This window comes from Eumetopias jubatus, unplaced genomic scaffold (genome assembly GCF_037043125.1).
Source record: "Eumetopias jubatus isolate StellerSeaLion01/CBP00866 unplaced genomic scaffold, mEumJub1_p1.0 scaffold_4, whole genome shotgun sequence".
In the NCBI taxonomy this organism is placed as follows: Eukaryota; Metazoa; Chordata; class Mammalia; order Carnivora; family Otariidae; genus Eumetopias; species Eumetopias jubatus.
Window position 1 is genome coordinate 178,045,731 of NW_028274810.1, and position 20,713 is coordinate 178,066,443.

The following is a 20,713-nucleotide window of genomic DNA, read 5'->3' on the forward strand; positions in this document are numbered from 1 at the left end:
AGATGGGATGATTTAAGAACCGGCTATTCAAACTGCTAACAGACATTCTGGTGCATGCACAGAGCATATAAAAACAAATTCTGCTTTGTTGAATCACAGACCTGTACCTCTGAAAACAAATAATACATTATATGTTAAGAAAAAAGAAAAAAAAGAAGACAGGAAGGGAAAAATGAAGGGGTCTGGGAATCCAAGGGGGAGACGAACCATGAGAGACTATGGACTCTGAGAAACAAACTGAGGGTTCTAGAGGGGAAGGGGGTGGGCAATGGGTTGGCCTGGTGATGGGTATTAAAGAGGGCACCTTCTGCATGGAGCACCGGGTGTTATACGCAAACACCGAATCATGGAACACTAGATCAAAAACTAACGATGTAACGTATGGTGATTAACATAACATCAAAAAAAAGTTAAAAGAGAAAACCAACCCCCCCCCCCCGCCAAAACACAAATTCTGCTTAAGGTCCAAATCTGAGCTTCTAAAAATATGGAGTTAACCTGATCAGGGGTTATTAGCTGGGGCTTTTAAAACGCATTGAAACACGAAGGTCAAGGCATTAAGTCATTGGGAAGTCCGTTTAAGAGGTAACCATGCGACCTCTTAGGATCAGGAAAGTTCCTGTTGGTTATGCAATGTGTGCATTTCATTATTTACACGATGTCACTGGGCGTCTGGGAGTCTTGTGCCCAGCAAGCTGTACCTGCAACAGCGCCCAGACTCTGAAACTAAAACCAAACACCCTTTCTTTATTGTTTGTCAGCACTCTTGCTTTTGAGATATAATTTCTTTTAGGGAAAACAAATCCCCAAATTATATCCACTTTTCTGGATTAAAACAATTCTGTCTTACATGTTTTAGGAACTACAAGTTTCTTGGAAAATTTTCCATTCTCCTTTCCACCGTCCTTTAAGGACGAAGGATAAAGTAAATAGCCAATAATAAAAATTCAGAGTGGGAAACTTCTTGCAGGGTCTTCCCAGCCCTCTCCTTTCTCTTACCCATGGCAATTAATCCCTCTCCTTCCCGACCCACCCCTCCGCTTTTTTTTTTTTTTTTTGGTACTTCCTGTCGGAAAGCCGAAAGTAAATAAGCTAGAAAGCCCCGGGTCTAGGGCCTGCACACACGGGTCCTTGGGCGATTCGCAGGCTTCTGAAGGTAAGCGTGGGAGAGCCGGGAGTGGGGAGCCAACCCCGCAGGTAGGGCGGCCGGGCTTCCGCAATTTCCCCGGTGGGGCCGGTGGCCCCAGGCCCTTAACTGTTGTCCAGCCCCCGGCGCCGGGGCCACCGAGCGAAGGGGGCGGATCCTCCCGTGCCAGACACGCCCCGGTCGTGTTTATAATCCGCCCGCTGCGGCTCCTGGTGCTGCGGTTCCCCTCGCGCTCCGCCGGGACTCCGGACGCGCGCTCCCTGCCCCGGCCGCCCAAAACTCCGGCTCAGCCCGCGCCCGCCTCGCGCCCGCTCGCGCGCTCACACCCACACGCGCGCGCTCACACTCACACACTCGTGCCCTCGCACCCCCACGCGCTCCCGCTCGGCCTCACACTCCCACTCCTGTCCGCTTCCCTGCGGCCGCGCAGGCACCGCGGGCGAGGGCGCCGAGGGGATCCACGGCCTTTCCCATGGCTGACCTGAGCTTCATCGAAGATTCCGTCGCCTTCCCGGAGAAGGAAGAGGATGAAGAGGAAGAGGAGGAGGGGGTGGAGTGGGGCTACGAAGAAGGTAACCGGCCGCGAGTCGGGCGGGGTGTCCGGGGTCCGGGGCCCCGCGTGTGCGTCCCGCCGAGCGCCGAGTCCCTGCAGCTCTCGCGCGCTCCCAGCACCGCCGCGTCCCCTCTTTCCCACGTGCGTCTCTGTCGCTTTCCCGCTCCCCAGGCTCGATTTGGGGCCGAAGTGGCCTCAGGCAGAGCGGGCGTGCCCGCCGCCTGGCGTTCGCGTCGGGGAGCCGGGCCGTGCTGCCGCGCCGCAGTTGGCACCTGCGGCCATGCGGAGGGCCAGCCTTACGCTGCGCCTGGAACCCTTGTGTGTGCTGAGTGCCCGCGAAGAGCTGCGTTACGTTTCACCCAGCACCTTAGGTACACAGTGGTACCGAAACTATTCGTTTCTTGCTTGCTGTGCGGACCCTGCTGGGAGAAAGCATTCTTGCCACTACTCTTTGCATGAAGGGTACTAACAGTGCTCAACTCCAAAGAAGTCCCAATTTCAAGCTGAATCAGTGGGCTTGGTCGGAAGGGCGTTGACTTTTAAAAGTTTTGTTTGCTCTATTTATCCCGGAAGATGTAGGACTCCTAATAGACCACTGGTGCTCCTAAATGACCACTGGTTCTGATGTCGAAACAAATGGGGGAATTTATAATTTTACAAAATATGCTAAGAGAATATATGTATATATTGTATGATTATATCGGTGTGCGTATATATGCATAAGACCACTTCAGAATTGCTGTATTTGCGTTTTTTAAATATTTTATTTTTTATTCATGAGAGTCAGAGAGAGAGAGGCAGAGGGAGAAGCAGGCTCCCCGCCTAGCGGGGAGCCCGATGTGGGACTCGATCCCAGGACCCCGGGATCATGACCTGAGCCGAAGGCAGACGCTTAACCACCTGAGCCACCCAGGTGCCCATGTATTTGCCTTTCTGATAAGAGGTGTTTATTCATGAGCATCAGATTTATGGTTTTTGGCTCTCATCAAGCAAGTTCAGACTTTCGGATATTTCTCAAGTACTACATGTAATTGAACTAATGAGCGAGGAAATTTTTGTGGAACTATTGATTTCTTTTTCAGTCACTTAAAGACCTAAATTTTCTAGAATCACGTATTATTACATCTGTGCGGACAAAGACAAATAGAATATTTTGTTAGTACAATACTTTGTGTGTGGTATTTGATAGCATTAGATCATTGAAAATATGAATGCAGAAATTCATACACATTTACCATATTTCATCTGTAAAGAAACAATAGTCATGACCTTAATAATGCCAAGGATCATAAACAGTGTCTAAACTAGCTTTTACATGTTAAATTTTGTTGGAACTTTCTTTTAACCTGTTCTAAATTTGCTTTTTTTTTTTGTGCTTAGGTGTTGAGTGGGGCTTGGTGTTTCCTGATGCTAATGGGGAATACCAGTCTCCCATTAACTTAAACTCAAGAGAAGCTAGATATGACCCCTCACTGCTGGATGTCCGCCTCTCCCCAAATTATGTGGTCTGCCGAGACTGCGAAGTCACCAATGACGGACATACCATTCAGGTTATCCTGAAGTCAAAATCAGGTATATTAGAAGATGCTTTTGCATGCCTTTGTAAATTAGAAGTTCTTATGGAGCTATTGAACTGATTTGGCTTATATGACTTTAAAAGTAGAATTAACATAGTACCATTATCAGGATAGCTTAGTATACTATAAAATGCATTTCTAAAATGTTTTTGAAAGGATAAAAGGATGAAATTATGGAGATGGTAGTTTGGTTGTATTATATGATTGCTGGAACAACCTTAGTTGATCAACTTAAACTTTGTGGGATTTAAGGAAAAGTATATTCAGGTGTACTAATCTGCATTTTGTCCCAAATCGTTCATTAGCTTAATTCATTTAGAAAATTAAAATTCTGTTTTGCTGCTTTGTAAAACTAAAGATTAGGATTTATTGACATAATCTGGCATTTGAGATAGACTTCTCAAATTAATTTTCTCTATATTAGTGTGGCAGGGATTTTAATAGTAATCAAAAACATCCTTTAACCTTAGTAAAAGATTTAAATGGCCAACAAAACTCTTGTTTGTATTTAGTTTTAGCTCTTCCTCTCCCCTTTGAACCTGTTTGAGATGGATTTGAAATGTTTTGTGGAAAAGGTGTTGGAAATTATCAAGGAAATTGGCTTAAAAGCAGGGGAGAAGAAAGAAGAATTTCTTAAAAATTAGCATTATATTATGCTTTTCTTAGTGAATAGTTGGATTTCTCTCTTGGAAGGAATATAAAATTAGAGTATGTTGAAATATTGGGAAGTACTAATGAACAGAGATCACCTGTACTCAAAATTAATTCTGAATCAATAATTTGATATTTCAAACCATAAACTCTTTAGGTTTATTATTTGACAGGGCAGGCATTGATTTTCAACTATGGAATTTTTGTTTTAAAACTCATTGTGAATGTTCCTGAACTTTACTTTAGAATCTACGAGCTAGTTAGTCATAGATTCATGTAGTCTTTCCTGATGTTCTGAGTTGAGTTAAGGTATGGGCATCACCCCAGACAGATCCTAGGTGTTATTATATGTAGTCAAAGAGAGACAGCTTCAGATGTAAATTTGACCTTAAGTTAAGATTTTTTTTGGGGGGGGGCTATCCATGAGGGACATTAGGTATTATTTTTAAACTCTATAGTAAAATTATGAAATGCTGACTGTCCTGGTTTATAGAAAGCATATTAATATAATAAATGTGTATCGGTGTGTTGACATGCCTTTGTATTTCTGGAAATAAACATTTATATATCTACAGAACAAAAATGCATTTCACATCAGGCACCGTGGTGAATGTGTATGCGTAGAAGACAAAGGCATAAGACTGTTCTCAAGGATTCATAGTTTAGTGAAAAGAGAGTCCTTTAAAGTATTAGTATAAAGATGTTATGGAAGAGTTATGAAATATGGAAGCATGGAGGAATGACTGAGTACAAATACTCTCTGCTCTAAGATCCAATTTGCTTCATCAAGTTGAATTTAACATTTCCTTCTGGTACCTTCTCAAAATTCACGATTTTCCTTGGCCCCTTCACTCATCCCCAAAACAGAGACTATCAAGCAGTGTCTCGACTCTCTAACCACAAGGTTTTCCCTTGCGGTCCAGTCCCCTCCATCCTCCACCCCTGACCAGCAGGGGAGAGCTCTCTGTCCCAGCCTAATTTGGATACACATGTTCCAGACCCCTTACTCCTGCCTCCTTGGAGAGCTTGCACCTTTAGATGCCCTGTCTCCTTTCTGCTGCTGGAATAATGTCATCTTCGTTGTTTCTGCCTTTTCCATATTTCTCAAACTTAAAAAAGAAGGGACAAAAAAATACCATGCGTGGACCATTTATTTTCCTAGGATATTTAAGCTTTTCAAAGGAGTAATCTGCAAGCCCCGAGCACCCCGTCCTTCATTTATTTAATTCAAGGGTTATCTTTATCAAAATAGGATATACACATAATTTAAATAGTTGACTTGTGCTATATGTTGTTTCTCTCTGCCCCTGGTGAGACCCTACCCCCCAGCCCCCCGCTAAAACTTTTTGCCCTGGTGACAACCACGTTCAATTCTTAGCTACTTCTCCTGTCTCCATCCCTTATGGATATGTTCATACCGTCCTGCTTTGACGTTTAAGAAATCTGTGAACTTCCTGCTATGGGAATGAGGCTGGTTCTCTTACTGCCCTCTGCCATCATGGTTTGCCCCTCTGTTGTCCCTGTATACTTAAGTTATGGTTTTTCTTTAAATTAATACTCAGTATTTTTATCACTGTGACCATGTAGCTGTTGTTTCCAGCTGAGACTATATTCTCTTTCCTTTATTGAACAATGTGGAGTTTTTCTCCCCTGGAGTTAATGCATTCTTGTTTATTTATTTTCTTATTTTATCTATTATGATTTTGTTTCCAGACTCTGACAGATGGCAGAGCTACCCTGAGAAGTCCCTCCCTTCCTTCCTTTGGTCTTTCCCACCTCCCCTTGGAGGCTTCTCCCTTCTTCTGCCCCTCTGGATCGCTTGATCTCTAGGCCTGCCCTCTAGCCATCACCTGCAGCTCCCTGGACCTTATGCCTAGGAGGTCCCTTTGCTTATCTCTTGTGTCCAATCCCATGTTTCCTGGATGCTGGGCAGCCACTTTTGTAGTTGATCCCTCATTTCAAGGAGTTTCTTTGGTTTATTCCCTCCTATAGTCCATCTTCCAGTAATTTCCTAAGAAGAAGGGCATGTGAGGGCTAATGTTTGGATTCCTTGTGTGTCTCTGTGCTGGGTGCTTTGTGGGCCTTTTGATCAGGATGATTGTGTCTTCCATTTCTTAGAAATTTTCTTACATTATGTAATTGATAAGTTTTCTGGTTTTCCTTTATTCTTTCATAACTCCTCTGTTTTTGTCTTTTTGTTCTACTTCCTGGTAGATTTCCTCAACTTATGTCTTTTAGTCTTTTTTTTTTTTTTAAGATTTTTATTTATTTGGCAGAGACACAGCAAGAGAGGGAACACAAGCAGGGGGAGTGGGGGAGGGAGAAGCAGGCTTCCCGTGGAGCAGGGAGCCCGATGCGGGGCTTGATCCCAGGGCCCTGGGATCATGACCTGAGCTGAAGGCAGACACTTAACGACTGAGCCACCCAGGCGCCCCTCTTTTGGTCTTTCTATTATATTTCCTGCTCTTACATTTTTTACTTCTAAAAAAACTGTGCTGCTTCTATGATTTTTCTTGGTTGTTCAAGTACAACTTCTGCTATTTATTTTATAAATGCAGACTCTTTTTCCATTGTTTTCTGTATTGCTTTTTTCCCCTGTTCTTTCTATGTCTCTCTTTATTCTGGGTCCTTCTATTTGTTTGGTCTCTCTCTTTAAGATGGGAGTTCTTCTCAAGTGTTTAGTTATCTTTGGCTCTTTGTTCATATTTAAGAATGAGTCTAAAAATTGGATTAGAAGCTCTGTGCACCTGGGCAGGGGTTGTGATCTGGTGGACATCACAGTAATGTGATCATGTAAGGATCTGGCCATGTTGTAGACGGAACTTCTGTAGACTATGTTACCCATTTTTCTGGAGAAAGGGATGTGGTGGCTCACACCTGACTGTCAGCATTCTGGTTGTTGACCCACAGGCAAAAGAGTTGAACCAGAGTGGCACATTTGTTACAGTTGCTGAACCTGTGTTGACACATCATCATCACCTAAAACCTAGAGTTTACATCAGGGTTCACTTCTGGTGTTGCCAATTCTGTGGGCTTCCACAAATGTACAATGGCATGTCTCCACCATCATACTGTCCTACAGAATAGTTTCATTATCTTAAAACTCCTCTGTGCTCTATCTACTCTTTCCTTCCTCTTTCCAGCTCCTGGCAATCACTGATCTTTTTACCATTACCATAGTTCTGCATTTTTCAGAATGTCGTATAGTTGGAAGCATACATTGACTTCTTCCACTTAGCAATTTGCATTGGCTTCTGTTACTGGTTTCCTCTGGCTTGCAAAGATGTAATCTTTGTTTTACCTACCTGCTTTGGATCAGGTAAATAGAAATCAAGCCCCCAACCTGCCCTTAAGAAGATTACAGTGGTGGATTATGAAAGATAGGTGTACAGGAAGAGATGATTTTGGGCTGCCATTATTAGGGGAGGATGGGCAGAGGAAGTAGCATTTGCAGTGATCACTGAAGAGTGAACAGCATTTGGATGGGGAAGATTGGGCTATATGGGAAGAGAGGGCAACAAGCAGAAAAGACAGCGATTTGAAGGTCTAGACATTGGATGAGGAAGAATGAATCCTGAAGTGTATCTGGAAGAAAATACTGATTCATGGTAAATGAGGTTAATATATACATCGAGAGGCTGTGTTGGAGCAAACTCATGAGGGATCTTGAATCAAGTCTAAAGAGTATAACCTTTTTTTTTTCCCCCCTGTAAAATACGTTGCTTTAGGAAAATTCACCGGGCCATACTGAGTAAGATGGGATCTGGGAGAGAGGGGGAGCTGCTGTGTTGGCAGTGCCAGTGGAAAATCAGGGATGACACGGGGAGATTTCTGAGATGCCGTCCACAGGGAGTCGGTGTTTGGCCATGTGGAACAGGGGTGAGGAGGGACCCGTTGGAAGGATGCGCTGGGGAGGAGCCCCTGGCACTGGACCACGCTTTGGGTCCTGTCACTGTGCTTCGCCCTCTGCTCTCAGCATCTTTCAAGGTGACAAGAGTGCCTCCTAACATGGAGTGGAGCCGAGCTTCACATTCTGGGTCCTGTGATCTCCTGGAGTACGGAGAGCGTTATTCAGGCTGCCGCATCTGTCATTTAATCTCTGTCGGACCTGTGAATCAGTGTAGCACAGGAATTGCCATGTTTTGTGTACACAACTGAAAATCAGACATGTTACAGCGGCAGAAAGAGTTGCTTAAGTATAAAAATATAACTGTAGATTTCTAGCCTGAGTGGTTGGATACTTACTTAAGTCATGAGAAAGTGTGAGACTGGCCAAGCTTCTGCAATAGAATGTCATTCCATCTGACGACAAGCTGTGTGTTAAGGGTAATGACGTTTTTAATGGGCCATCGGTATGGGAGAAATTGCTAATCAGGATAGGTCATTTGTGCCCTTCGCTGTAACTTATTATAGAAACCCTAATTAGACAGTTTTACTTCTGGGTCTTTTCTAATTCTCAGTATTAAATTTAGGCTAGATTACTTTTATTATTTATCAGACTTTTTTTTTTTTCCCAAAAACATGACAACTTCTTTGTAGTGCTTTGCTGATTGAAAGATGAAGTGGTCAAAAATATCTTAAAATTATTTTCACTTAGGAAGTGGTTCTGTATTGTTTACTTATATGAGATGTCAGGGTTGAGTTTCTTTATGATTGTCCTTATTGTTAGCTAACTTTGGGGGTTTGCATTACCTGGACAGTTGCTTTAATCTGTTTCCCTTTGCTCATGCAGACCCAGGCTAACTGGCCTCCTCCCCACACCGTCCGTGTTAACCCCACTCTTAAGAGCTGACGATATTCGTTCTTTTAATATGAAATGAAACTGTAGGTTAGAAGCTAAAGGCAGTAAAAGAATTGATTTTTTGCTTTTAAGATTTCAAATGCTTTTTAGAAGAACTAATTTATACTATTTTTGGAATGTTTTGTGAATACATTTTGGATTCCTTAGAAGTTAAACTGAAGTTATAAAATCTTTAGACCCATCGAGGATGAACTGTTTGGGTCTTTAGGGGCATTTGAGGGATGCATCAGGGACCATCAACAGTTTCCCTCCGTGTTGGAGATACGGCTCTGGTCAGAGGACTCTGTCTCCGGGCCTCACCATCTGTGCTTGGGTTATGACAGGCTACTAGTTAGGCTTGCGCTTTTCTGGTCCACTGTCCGTGAAGGTATGGGAATAGCACTTTATTTTTTTATTTTTTAAAGATTATGTATTTATTTATTTGACACAGAGAGAGCACAAGCAGAGGGAACAGGAGAGGGAGATGCAGTCTCCCAGCTGAGCAGGGAGCTCGATGTGGGGCTCGATCCCAGGACCCTGGGATCATGACCTGAGCCGAAGGCAGAGACTTAACCAACTGAACCACCCAGGCACCCCTGGGAATAACATTTTAAATGCAGAAGATATTAGCCCTCTGCTTAAAAGCTATTGTTGATTCCCTCCATGATAAACTCCCAGTTCTTAGGCATAGCCTACAAGTCCCCTCCTGGTGCTTGCATCTTGAAGCCTACCTTTATTCTCCTGAAATAGACTCAGGCTTTTCTCAGCCCCTTCTCTCTGCTTGGACTGTACTTACTCACTTCCCTTAGCTTCCTCTTCCAGACTCTGCTTAGTGATCTCCTCTGGAAAGTCTTCTCTGACCTTCCGATGCCCTCTTGGTTCTGGCATCGCACTTGCTCGGTGCTCTCCTGGTTCCTTTGCACTTTCCCTTACTGCTCCTCACGTTTAAATGACAGTATTAAGTTTCTTAAGCACTGAGAATGTCCAGCCAGCACAGACACTGTGTCCTTCTTTTTACCTCCTTGGTGGGCAACACAGGGCTGGGCATGGAGTCCATCTTTAAATGCGGGTTGAACTCAAATGAAACAAGTGGGGGTGATAAGCCTTGATCAACAGCCTTTGAACTATCTGGCAAATTTGTTTTCAGCAAAGGCTTGTGGAAGCTTAGCTAGATTTAGGTAAATGCATATATATCATGTCTTTATGGGGTTCTCAGATTTTGCAGAGGCTTCTGAAAGGAGATCTTTTTATATGTATAAGCATAACAGCCGTGCCCGTTATTAAGGAAAAAGCAGCTAGTGCTAATGGCATCAGTTTACTTTATATTCTTTCCACAAGTGTGTTACTCTAAGGAAGTGCAGTGTGTCATCAGTAGGAGTTTCATGTTGTTTCATTGTAATTTTATTGAACATAATGACATTACAAGTAATAAACCTACCACATGGTGACAAAACATCACTCAGCAAAATCTGATGCTCGTAAGTGTAGGAAAAATGCACCCCTTTTGGTATGACTAGTTTTCTTATTAAAAAAACAAGCTGTGCAAAGGGAGAATAATGCTTTAAGAGGATGTTACCAAATGGGTAAAACAGAGCTACTATTTATTTTTAGTCTGTCAATGCAATCATTCTTGGGGGATGAACAGGTAATGCTTTTAGCTGGCACCTCATAAAATTCTGAACTCAGTATTTTGTTATTTTTTATGGCTTTGTACAGCCGTGTGATTTTAGTGTGGTTTAACTTTGGACTATTCATCTGCAGCAAAAGCAAAAGGTACCCGGAGCCTTGATTGCTGGCTGAAAGCGGCGTCTTTGTCTCCTCTCCCTGGGGACCAGGCCTGGGCAAAAGGCTTCCCTTCTTTGTGTTTATTTTTCAACCCAATGGAGTGTAAGACCCATGAGGGTCTTATTTCATTATAATTTTATTGAACATAATGACATCACAGCTAACAAATCTGCCAGGTGGTGACCAAATACCACTCAGCAAAACGTTGATCTTCATAAATGTGCGAATTTTCATTTCACTCTAATAGAATGTAAGATCCGTGAGGCTAGTGAAAGTTGTCAGTTTTAGCCAAGTCAGTATATCTTAAGCATTTAATGTGGTACCTGGTATAAAAATATTGGTTGAAAGGATGAGTAAATGAAGCCCTGTGGGCCTGGAACTGTTCCCTGTCAACACATAAATTGGTGCAGTTTGAGTTTCTAAGGGCATTTAAAATGGCAGCTCTGTCTTCAAGTTCTAAACTAAAGGCTTGGTTCCTGGGAAAGAAGTACTGGGCATCAATCAGATGGGCGTTGTATTTTGGGGCCCTGAATTCACTGTCAAAGTCACTTTCCTCTGTTTCTATAGGAAAGTATGGGTAGACGGCTCTATACCAGCCCAGAAATATGGTGCACTTCTGTGCTTGAGCCCTACAAAGAAATTTGGGGGAAAGATTTTATAAATCCTCTTTCCCATGTCACGTGCTTCCAATTCACAGTGCTGCCCTTTCTTTTTCCTCAGCAACGCAGAGCTAAGCCTCCTCTTAGACAATTTCCACCTTCTGTTGAAAGTAGAGTGTTGGGGGGCACCTGGGTGGCTCAGTTGGTTAAGCGTCTGCCTTCGGCTCAGGTCACGATCCCAGGGTCCTGTGATCGAGCCCCGCATCGGGCTCCTTGCTCCGTGGGAAGCTTGCTTCTCCCTCTCCCTTTGCCTGCTCCTGTTCTCTCACTATCTCTGTCTCTCTCGCAAATAAATAAATAAATAAATAAATAAATAAATAAATAAATAAATGAAATCTTTTAAAAAAAAGTGTTTTAAAAAAAAGTGGGGAGTGTTTTCGAGTTCTGATGGTGCAGGCTGGGGTGTGGCACGGGATGTTACAAGAAGCTTTTTCCCATGGATTCTTTTTGGTTTGGGAGGTGGGATACATTCCACCTCTGGGAGTGGGTACAGTCCAGACTTCCTTCCTGGTTTTTCATAAGACCAACATCAGGCAGCCAGTGGGAAAGGAGTGATTTTTTGAGGGTATTCACAAACTGTGGCATTGCCGGTTGAAATACAAGTTGGTTATTGGAGAACATGCCTTGTGCTTGCTGTGCAGTTTGGGATATCTGTAAACCTTTGTGATCCACGTGTTCACTTTTTTTTTTTTATTGTTTTGGGAAATAGGATGAGGTGTAGTACTCAAAGGAGGGACTGCAGTTTAGAAACCCAGGCTTAAAGAACTCACTGTTTTTTTCAGCTCTGGCTCACAGATGCAGAGATTTGAATTTCCCTGTCCTGTCTCAGGGTGAGATGTGGGTCAGAAGATTGGAGTTCCAGGCTCCTGGAGCTGGCTAGCTGGGTGCCCCGGGGCAGGTCACACTTGAACTGTCCCAGCTACACTTTCTCCCCTGTTCATTGGGATGGGGACACTGATTGAACCCTCCAATTTTTTTTTTTTAAAGATTTATTTATCTGAGAAAGAGAGGGGGGATAAGCAGAAGGGGCAGGGAGAGGAAGAATCTCAAGCAGACTTCTGCACTGAGCACAGAGCCTGATGTGGGGCTCGATCTCACGACCCTGAGATCACGACCTGAGCTGAAACCAAGAGTTGGATGTGTAACCGACTGTGCCACCTCGGTGCTCCTGACCCCTCCGATTTGTTGTACAACTTAAAATAAGACCAAGCATGAAGAAAACCTAAAAGTCGTGTGTGAGATAGTGTTATCCTAAGGGCCATGTGTCTCACTTCCTTTCCCCTGGAGAGGAAAATTACAGTTGTGTTTTGCTGCTGATGCTCTTTTTCTTCTTTGAGCTGGCAGAAAACATAGAACCACACGTACAGGGTACTTTTCGTAAGGACTTCTTGGCATTCATTTGTGCAGTTCTCCATCTGTTTTCTGTCTCTGTCTTCATTTTCCCTTTGCTCTTCTTTCTGATTTATGCCTTCTGGCTGGATGACAGGTACTTGATGTAAGAAGCCTTAAATTCTTCTTGGAACAAGCGATTAGAAGAAGAACCAGCCAAACAAATAAATATTGCCACACCAATTCCCTTTCCTGTCCTCTAGGGTTTAGGGTAAGGCTGAACACAGGCCCGTTCCTCTGTGTGGCACTCAGCTCTGGGCGTACTGCTTCCTCTGCAATGCCGGCCCAAGTGTGAATGCCCCTCTCTTTCAGAGACTGCTTCCTGGGGAAGGAGACAAATTTTGTCAGCTCCTGGACTAAAAATAACTTAAAATTCTTAGCTGATACCATTTAGAATCAACAAGTTTTTTTTTTTTTTTAAAGGTTTTATTTATTTTAGAGAAAGAGAGAGAGCCAGCATGAGCGGGAGGGGCAGAGGGAGAGGGAAAGAGAGACTCTCAAGCAGACTCCATACTGAGTGGGGAGCCCACTGCGGGGCTGGATCCCAGGACTGAGATCATGACCTGAGCCGAAACCAAGAGTCGGACACTTAACAGACTGTGCCACCCAGGCGCCCCTAGAATTCACAGGTTTTATAGGAAAAATGCAGACAGTCTTCATTTGTGTCAAAACTGGTCGTCTGTAATGAACCAAGTTTTTCTCTATGACACCGGGGTGTGTTTAAGGAAAGTGTTTTTATTGCCTCAAGGCAGGTTCTTTTGCACAAATGTATTTTTCATCATCCTTTAGAGTGTTCTTGTTTGGGACAAAGTTCTGGGTCCTATCCAGAAGTAAGAAATAGAGGCAGGGCCCTGTAGAACAAATGTTAACATTTTTCCCCCAAATGTTAACATTTTAAATATTGTTAATGTTTTATCATAATTATTTCATTTGCATGTCTGTGGTACTAAATGGTAAATAAGTATGATTTTGTTTTCGAAAAATCATATTGGTGTAAACATTCTTTTCAAGGGTAATTTTGTTAGCTTACACTTATTCTCTAAATTGAAAGTATGGTACAGATGGATGATCTGTAAACAAGATTTAATTTATTGATTGGTCGATAGCAAATTATTGGTCAGTCTGAGATGTAAACCCTGTCCTTGTCTCCTGAGCAGTGCCAAGTGTAAGTCTCAGGGAGATAGGTCCTCTGTGTCTTCTTTGTCTACTCCTTTACCTGAAACACACAAGAAGTTGATGGTATGCAATATTACCAAGTATTTCAGAGTTTTTGAACTTTACTGTATCAGTATGATAGTGTGAATGCTTCCCACAGTTAGAATATATTTCTCATTTTGGCTATATGAATTTAATCTTTAGAGCTCACAAGAGCTTTCTGACAAAAAACGTCCCCCATGTTTATTCTACAGTATTCTACTGTACTGATGAATATGATTTCTGTTAATTAAACAGAACTTACTTTCTTTTTTCAGTTCTGTCAGGAGGTCCATTGCCTCAAGGGCATGAATTTGAACTGTATGAAGTTAGATTTCATTGGGGGAGAGAAAACCAGCGTGGTTCTGAGCACACAGTTAATTTCAAAGCTTTTCCCATGGAGGTAAGAATAACAAATCATCTTGTAAAAATCTTACTGTTTATGTGAAGTATTCAGCGATTTACTGAGAATGGTTGAGTTTAGAAGTAGGTGTATAGCATTTAAATTTTATCAATTTATATTAAAGTAACAAAGTGCTTAAGGAAATGTATGCTTCGGCAGCAAATGACACTTCCCATTGACTTTGGTGAGCTTGAAGAATGCACAGGGGCAATTGGCCATAAAGGTAAACCACACTATTAAGTTTCATTTCAGTATTGTTACTGTTCTAAAAATTCTGCTGCCTCTGCAAATTCATTAGGTCGTTTTTTTTTTTTTTTTTAAGATTTATTTATTTATTTATTTATTTGACACAGAGAGACAGCGAGAGAGGGAACACAAGCAGGGGTAGTGAGAGAGGGAGAAGCAGGCTTCCCGCCGAGCAGGGAGCCCGATGTGGGGCTCGATCCCAGGACCCTGAGATCATGACCTGAGCTGAAGGCAGTCGCTTAACCAATTGAGCCACCCAGGCGCCCCATCAGTAGGTCATTTTTGTAGATGCTATGAATAGATGATAAACTGAAAACCAATAACTTTTGGAGAAATCTCAACATTAGTCAAAAGTCTAATTTAGCTCTGATTAAAATTGGCAAGTTGGTTTTATTCACCCCAGGCAATTAGAGAGAGAGAGAGAGAGAAGGAGATTTTTAAAGAGTCATTCTTTTGTCTTCACTTACCTTCTTAGTCAATTCCTACTCTTTCTTCAATACCTAGTTGAAGTATCCTTTCTTCCATGGGACTTTTTCTGAGTCCCTTCCCTAAGCAGAATTAATTGCTCCCTCTTCTGTGTGCCCAGCATACTTGACAGATTGTTGCCATGGCACTCATGGATTGTAACCTTTAATGTCTACAGTGTCTCTTTCACTGATCCTGTGGGTTCCAGTTATGGACCAAAGTGTTGGTGCCTCTCCCCCTTCCCCCCCAGTCGTATGTTGCATATGATGGTATCAGGCGGTGGGGCCTTTGGGATGTAATTAGGGTTAGATGAGGTCACCAGGGTGGAGTCCTTGTGAATGGAATTAGTGCCCTTTTAAGAGTCCAGAGAGAGCTTGCTTTTCCCTGCTAATTGCCATGTGAGGGCGCGACAAGAGGATGGCTGCCTGCAATCCAGGAAGGGGGTCCTCACCAGACATCAGTTCTACCAGCCTTTTGATCTTGGATCGCTCAACCTTCAGAACTGTGAGATAAATGTCCTGTAAGCCACCCCATCAGTGGTTGTTTGTTATAATGGCCCACTTTGACTAAGCTCCTGAAAAAATGTCTCCCTCCCATTCTTCTCTCTTTTTTTTTTAAAGATTTTATTTATTTATTTGACAGAGAGAGACACAGCAAGAGAGGGAACACAAGCGGGGGGAGTGGGAGAGGGAGAAGCAGGCTTCCCGCGGAGCAGGGAGCCCGATGCAGGGCTCGGTGCCAGGACCCTGGGATCATGACCTGAGCTGAAGGCAGACGCCCAACGACTGAGCCACCCAGGCGCCCCTCATTCTCTTTACACCCATCATTCATCCACTGCGGGTACTCAGAGGCAGTCCGTGTTGGTGAACTTCAGGCGATGTCGGTGTTGGTCCAGGCCTTGTTTATGTGTCTTCCTGTAAGGACCCACAGTTCTCTCCAGGAAACAGCACTTCGGTGGCACATAGCAGTGTATTTTGGGGGCAGCTGGGGTGCCGGTCTTCGTTCTCTGTTGTTCCCAACTGCCTGTGTCCTTAAGTATGGAATTGAACATGGCTAGATACTGTGTCCAGTCCCACCTCAGTGACTGAAAATCACTGTTGTATAATTCCTATAAGTGATACATGTGCTTCGTAGAATCAAGGTAGAGGAAGTATTTCTCCATATTACTTTAATTATAATTCTTAAAAAGTGCCTTTGGAATCTCAAGATATCCCTTTCATTAAAAAATACTCGAATGCTTTTTTTTTTTTAAGATTTTATTTACTTATTTATTTGAGAGAGAGAGAGACAGAGCATGAATGGGGGCAGAGGGAGAAGCAGGCTCCCCGCCGAGCAGGAAGTCCGTTGTGGGGCTTGATCCCAGGACTCTGGGATCATGACCTGAGCCGAAGGCAGAGGCTTAACCCACTGAGCCACCCAGGTGCCTCAAGACTCGAGTCTTAAAAGTGAAATATTAAGTGTTTTAAGGAAGGAGGGGAAGGGGGGAATCGGTTGCAATAAGTTGGGAAGCACCTGAGTATATGATTGCAGATTGTGATAAAGGCCTTGATGGGGACGGTCGGGACTTCATATGTTACCATCCTAGGGACTTTTTTTTCTCAGTGCCTACAGACATCCTTTCACTTCTATTACCTTTTTTTTTTTTTAAAGATTTTATTTATTTATTTGAGAGAGAGAGAGAATGAGAGATAGAAATCACGAGAGGGAAGAGGGTCAGAGGGAGAAGCAGACTCCCTGCTGAGCAGGAAGCCTGATGTGGGACTCGATCCCGGGACTCCAGGATCATGACCTGAGCCGAAGGCAGTCGCTTAACCAACTGAGCCACCCAGGCGCCCTCACTTCTATTACCTTAAAACAATTCTGCCCTGTCTCTGTGTCACTTCTGTCTCCTGTGCTGTCCTCACCCAACATGAGAAGGAAAAGCGCACACCAGGATGCGTCAGAGAGGAGAGAGGACACAAAGCAGTCCAAAACAGTGCAACCTGCAGGGTAGGGGAGGGCAGAGTGAGGGGCTGGAGGACACTGATGGGCAGGGCTGCTTTGGGTTTGAAAGACTGTTTCATCATTTCCTCTTGACCCATCTTCAAAGAGGGAGAGATGGAGGTAATTGGGTAGGCAACAACTTGTGGACGAGAATTTAGTGGCTTTGCTTGTGACACACAGAATTTACAGCCTTGAGAAAGCTTAATTAGATTAAGCGAGTCAGTGGTGTGTGCTTTTTGCTCTGTGGTCGAATAGAATTTCCAGACCACATGTTCAGACTGTTCCTGTTACTTGGTGGCATTTTAACTGCTCTAGTCCATTAAACACAGGTAATGGTTTGTTTTGAGTAAAGATTAAATTCTGATAGGCTCTGTTTCTGCAGAAATATTTATATTTAGGATAATGGAATTACTGGCTGTAATTTTTCCAAAATAGATGATGAATAATATTTATATTCTTTGTTATCCCAGATTATCCCTGATTCAATCCTAGAGAAAATACTTGTTTCATCATCCAGTGTTTGTTTAGTGCTCTATCCTACTGAGTACATAAATGCAGGGAGTGTGCAGAAATAGAGGGAGAGATCTACAAGCCACGTGTTTTCTGTTTAGTTTGTTTTGCTTTGTTTTAATGGAGGCTGTGAATACTGAGCTGGGTTTTATCTTATTTCTTTTATTTTCTTATTTATTTTTTATTTTGTTTCTTTTAAAGATTTTATTTATTATTTGAGAGAGAGAGTGAGCGAGAGAGAGCATGCGCAGTGGGGAGGGGCAGAGGGAGAGGGAGAAGCAGACTCCCCACTGAGCACAGAGCCTGATGCGGGGCTCAGTCCCAGGACCCCGAGATCATGACCTGAGCCGAAAGCAGACACTTAACTGACTGAGCCACCCAGGCGCCCCTGAGCTGGGTTTTAAGGAAGAGAGGGTTCACATGGTGTGCTGAAAGAGAGAAGAGACAGACGCCACGTAGAATAGTCCAGGAGGGAATGAGAAGGCTAACGTGGAGATAGGTAGGTAACTTCCCATTGGTCCCCTGGCCCTGAACTACCCTCAAGGGCCACCTTGGAGACAAGGACCACCTGCCAATAGAAGAGAGGAGAGTGAGGGGATCAGGTAGGTACCTTCTTGAGTATGTGATTAAAAAAAGTTTTAAGACCCTTTCCATATTTTATTTACATTTTAAGACTAACTTTAATTTCCAAATCATATATGTATACGTATTTCCTTTTTGTTTTTAAAGATTTATTTATTTGAGAGGGGGTGGGGCAGAGGAAGAAAGAATCTTCAGCAGACTCCACACTGAGCGCAGATCCCGACGCAGGGCTCCATTCCACATCCCTGAGAACAGGACCTGAGCCAAAACCAAGAGTTATTAGCTGCTTAACCAACTGTGCCACCCCGGCGCCCCAACATACTTCGTTTTTATTAATTTCGTTTAAACTTAAATGGATGGCTTACTAAACATTGTAAACAAATAATTACCATGTCTGTTACATGTAGCACAGGAATGGCTTTTGACAGTAATTCATCAACCTCCCTCCACTTTTTAAAATTATAAATGCAGTAAAAACGATCCTGAATATATTTTTGATACTACTAGTAGCCAGCATCCGCATCGTTTCCCCAAATTAACAGTTTGTGACTTTAAACAATTTAAATGGCAGCTGTTTTGCTAAGCAAGATGGGTAAAGCAGGCCACTTCTGTTTTTTCTTCTTGCAGTTTTTAGTTTTGAGAAACACACGAGCTTCCACGGCATCTGACATTCTCACTGTGCTTTCATCTTGTAAACCTGGATTCTATTATTAATACTCGAAGTTTATGCTTACATGACAGTGCCTTAGCAAGAGAAAAATAAATTGTACTGCATTTTTCTTCCTGTTACCTGAAAACCTAATGGGCTTGCATGTATTAACTATATTCTTATAAACGTCTGAGTCATGTGTACCAGCTGGAATTCTTTTACTTAGCGTGCAGATATTTTGCATCATGATATTTAAGAGATCCAATCAAATTAGTTCTTGTGTCTTTGTCCTTCTGATGGCTGTAGAAACTTCATATCTTCTTTGGACAATCACTAGATACTATAGCTCTTGAAGTCCACCTTCAGTGCTCTATGAATTGTGCCATTTTGCTCACAGTGGCATCCACCATACCACCGGAATTATTTATTTTCCCAGTAATTTTTCTTACAAATCTAACTGGTAGAGGAATGTCTGAGTATTTAGGTTCACAATTGACTTTCAGGCTGTATATTCTGTTTTTGTGTCTTGTCTGAGAAGACTGTCAGCTTCTTTGCGACTTCGAGGTAGCCTAACTTTGTGGCCTGTATAGCTCTTGGAAATTATGATTAATCTTTACACATGAATTGCTACTTTCATACTTCTATGGAAGAGTGCTTCCCAGGCATTTAGATTTTATGCTGGAGCAGTAAATTAAAAAAAAAAATTAGGGGTATCTGGGTGGCTCAGTCAGTAAAGCATCTGACTCTCGATTTCGGCTCGAGTCATGATCTTGGGGTCGTGGGATCGAGCCCCACGTCGGGCTCCATGCTCAGCACTGAGTCTGCTTAGGTTTCTCTCCCTCTGCCCCTCCGCCTGCTCTTTCTCTCAAATAAATAAATAAATAAATCTTTAAAAAAAAATTAGAGGATGGGGAAACCAATAGTGTGGCCAAGTTTTATTTTTTCTAAATAAGAACATATTAACTGTGCTGTCCCCATCATTTTATAGAGAGAACATCTTTACTAGCTAAATGTAGGAAGGATGCAGTCTGAGAATAAACATAGACCTGTAAGTTGAACAGATTCTAGCTTTTTTTTTTTTAAAGATTTATTTATTTATTTTGAAAGAGTGAGAATGAGAGAGAGAGAGAGAGCACATGAGAGGGGGGAGGGTTAGAGGGAGAAGCAGACTCCCCGCTGAGCAGGGAGCCCGATACAGGACTCGATCCCGGGACTCCAGGATCATGACCTGAGCCGAAGGCAGTCGCTTAACCAACTGAGCCACCCAGGCGCCCCACTAGCTTTTAAAACACTCACTACGTTAGTTCTATTTTCTTATTTCACTGCAGATGAATGATAGTCTTGTCAGGATGGGCACTGGTCCTGCCCACAGACCAGCAGGAGATCATGCATGGTGGGTCTGTCTTCCTGGCCCTGTGGGCCTGAAAGTTTATAATTTGAGAGTGAATTACCAAGAAAGAGCATATTGTAGGACACATGCTTATCTTTATATTGCATATTTAAAGAGCAGCCATTGCTGAAAGGGTTCAGTGGTAACTGAGCCACATACCAGCTCTTTATGCGAAGTTGAGTGCATTAGGTAAATATTGAAAAAAAAGAAAAAGTAAGTTTGATTGTGCAGAGCAGGATTCTTCAGTTGCAAAGAGTCTAGGCCTTGGTTGCAAAATAGGCCGACAACATTGTGAAGAATGTTATCTCATAATATAGTGGCAATTCTGAATGTTACGTTCCCCACTCTCCCAAGTCCCAGGTGCCCCAGTGATCCTATATTTTTCTTTCCTTTTCAGGCAAATACTAGTGTCTGCCATTTAAGTTTTCTTTTAGTAAAAATGATCTGGCCTTTTGCTTCGCCGCCTCCCAAGTCATTTGTGCATTCGCCTGACTGAAAGACATTTATCCTGTATTCATTTATTTTACTACTCTGGGAAGATACCAGGAAGAGTTTGCCTGGTTAACAGTGAAATGAGGATCTTTTCAAGTTATATCATTTCCATTATTTCCATGGATAGCTCAAGTAGAGCTTCATGTTTGTGAATCGCTTCCAAATGAGAGACTTCATTGACTTTCCTTGACTTCAGTGAGAGAACATGATGAGATTAGATCTATGAGACATATAATCATTCTTATTATTTTTTAATAA

The 20,713-nt window shown here is 42.9% G+C and overlaps 1 protein-coding gene across 2 annotated transcripts in view; it reads left to right on the forward strand.

Moving 5' to 3' along the window:
- Positions 1-1,378: 1,378 nt before the first annotated feature.
- Positions 1,379-20,713, forward strand: part of CA8 (carbonic anhydrase 8 (inactive)) — a 91,476-nt gene continuing 72,141 nt past the window's right edge. For both annotated transcript variants that reach the window (XM_028108437.2, XM_028108427.2), the window contains exons 1-3: positions 1,379-1,719; positions 3,081-3,272; positions 14,014-14,138. In XM_028108437.2, the coding sequence (XP_027964238.1) occupies positions 1,620-1,719; positions 3,081-3,272; positions 14,014-14,138 (417 nt within the window). In that variant the 5' untranslated portion in view covers positions 1,379-1,619. The remainder of the gene's footprint in view (positions 1,720-3,080; positions 3,273-14,013; positions 14,139-20,713) is intronic.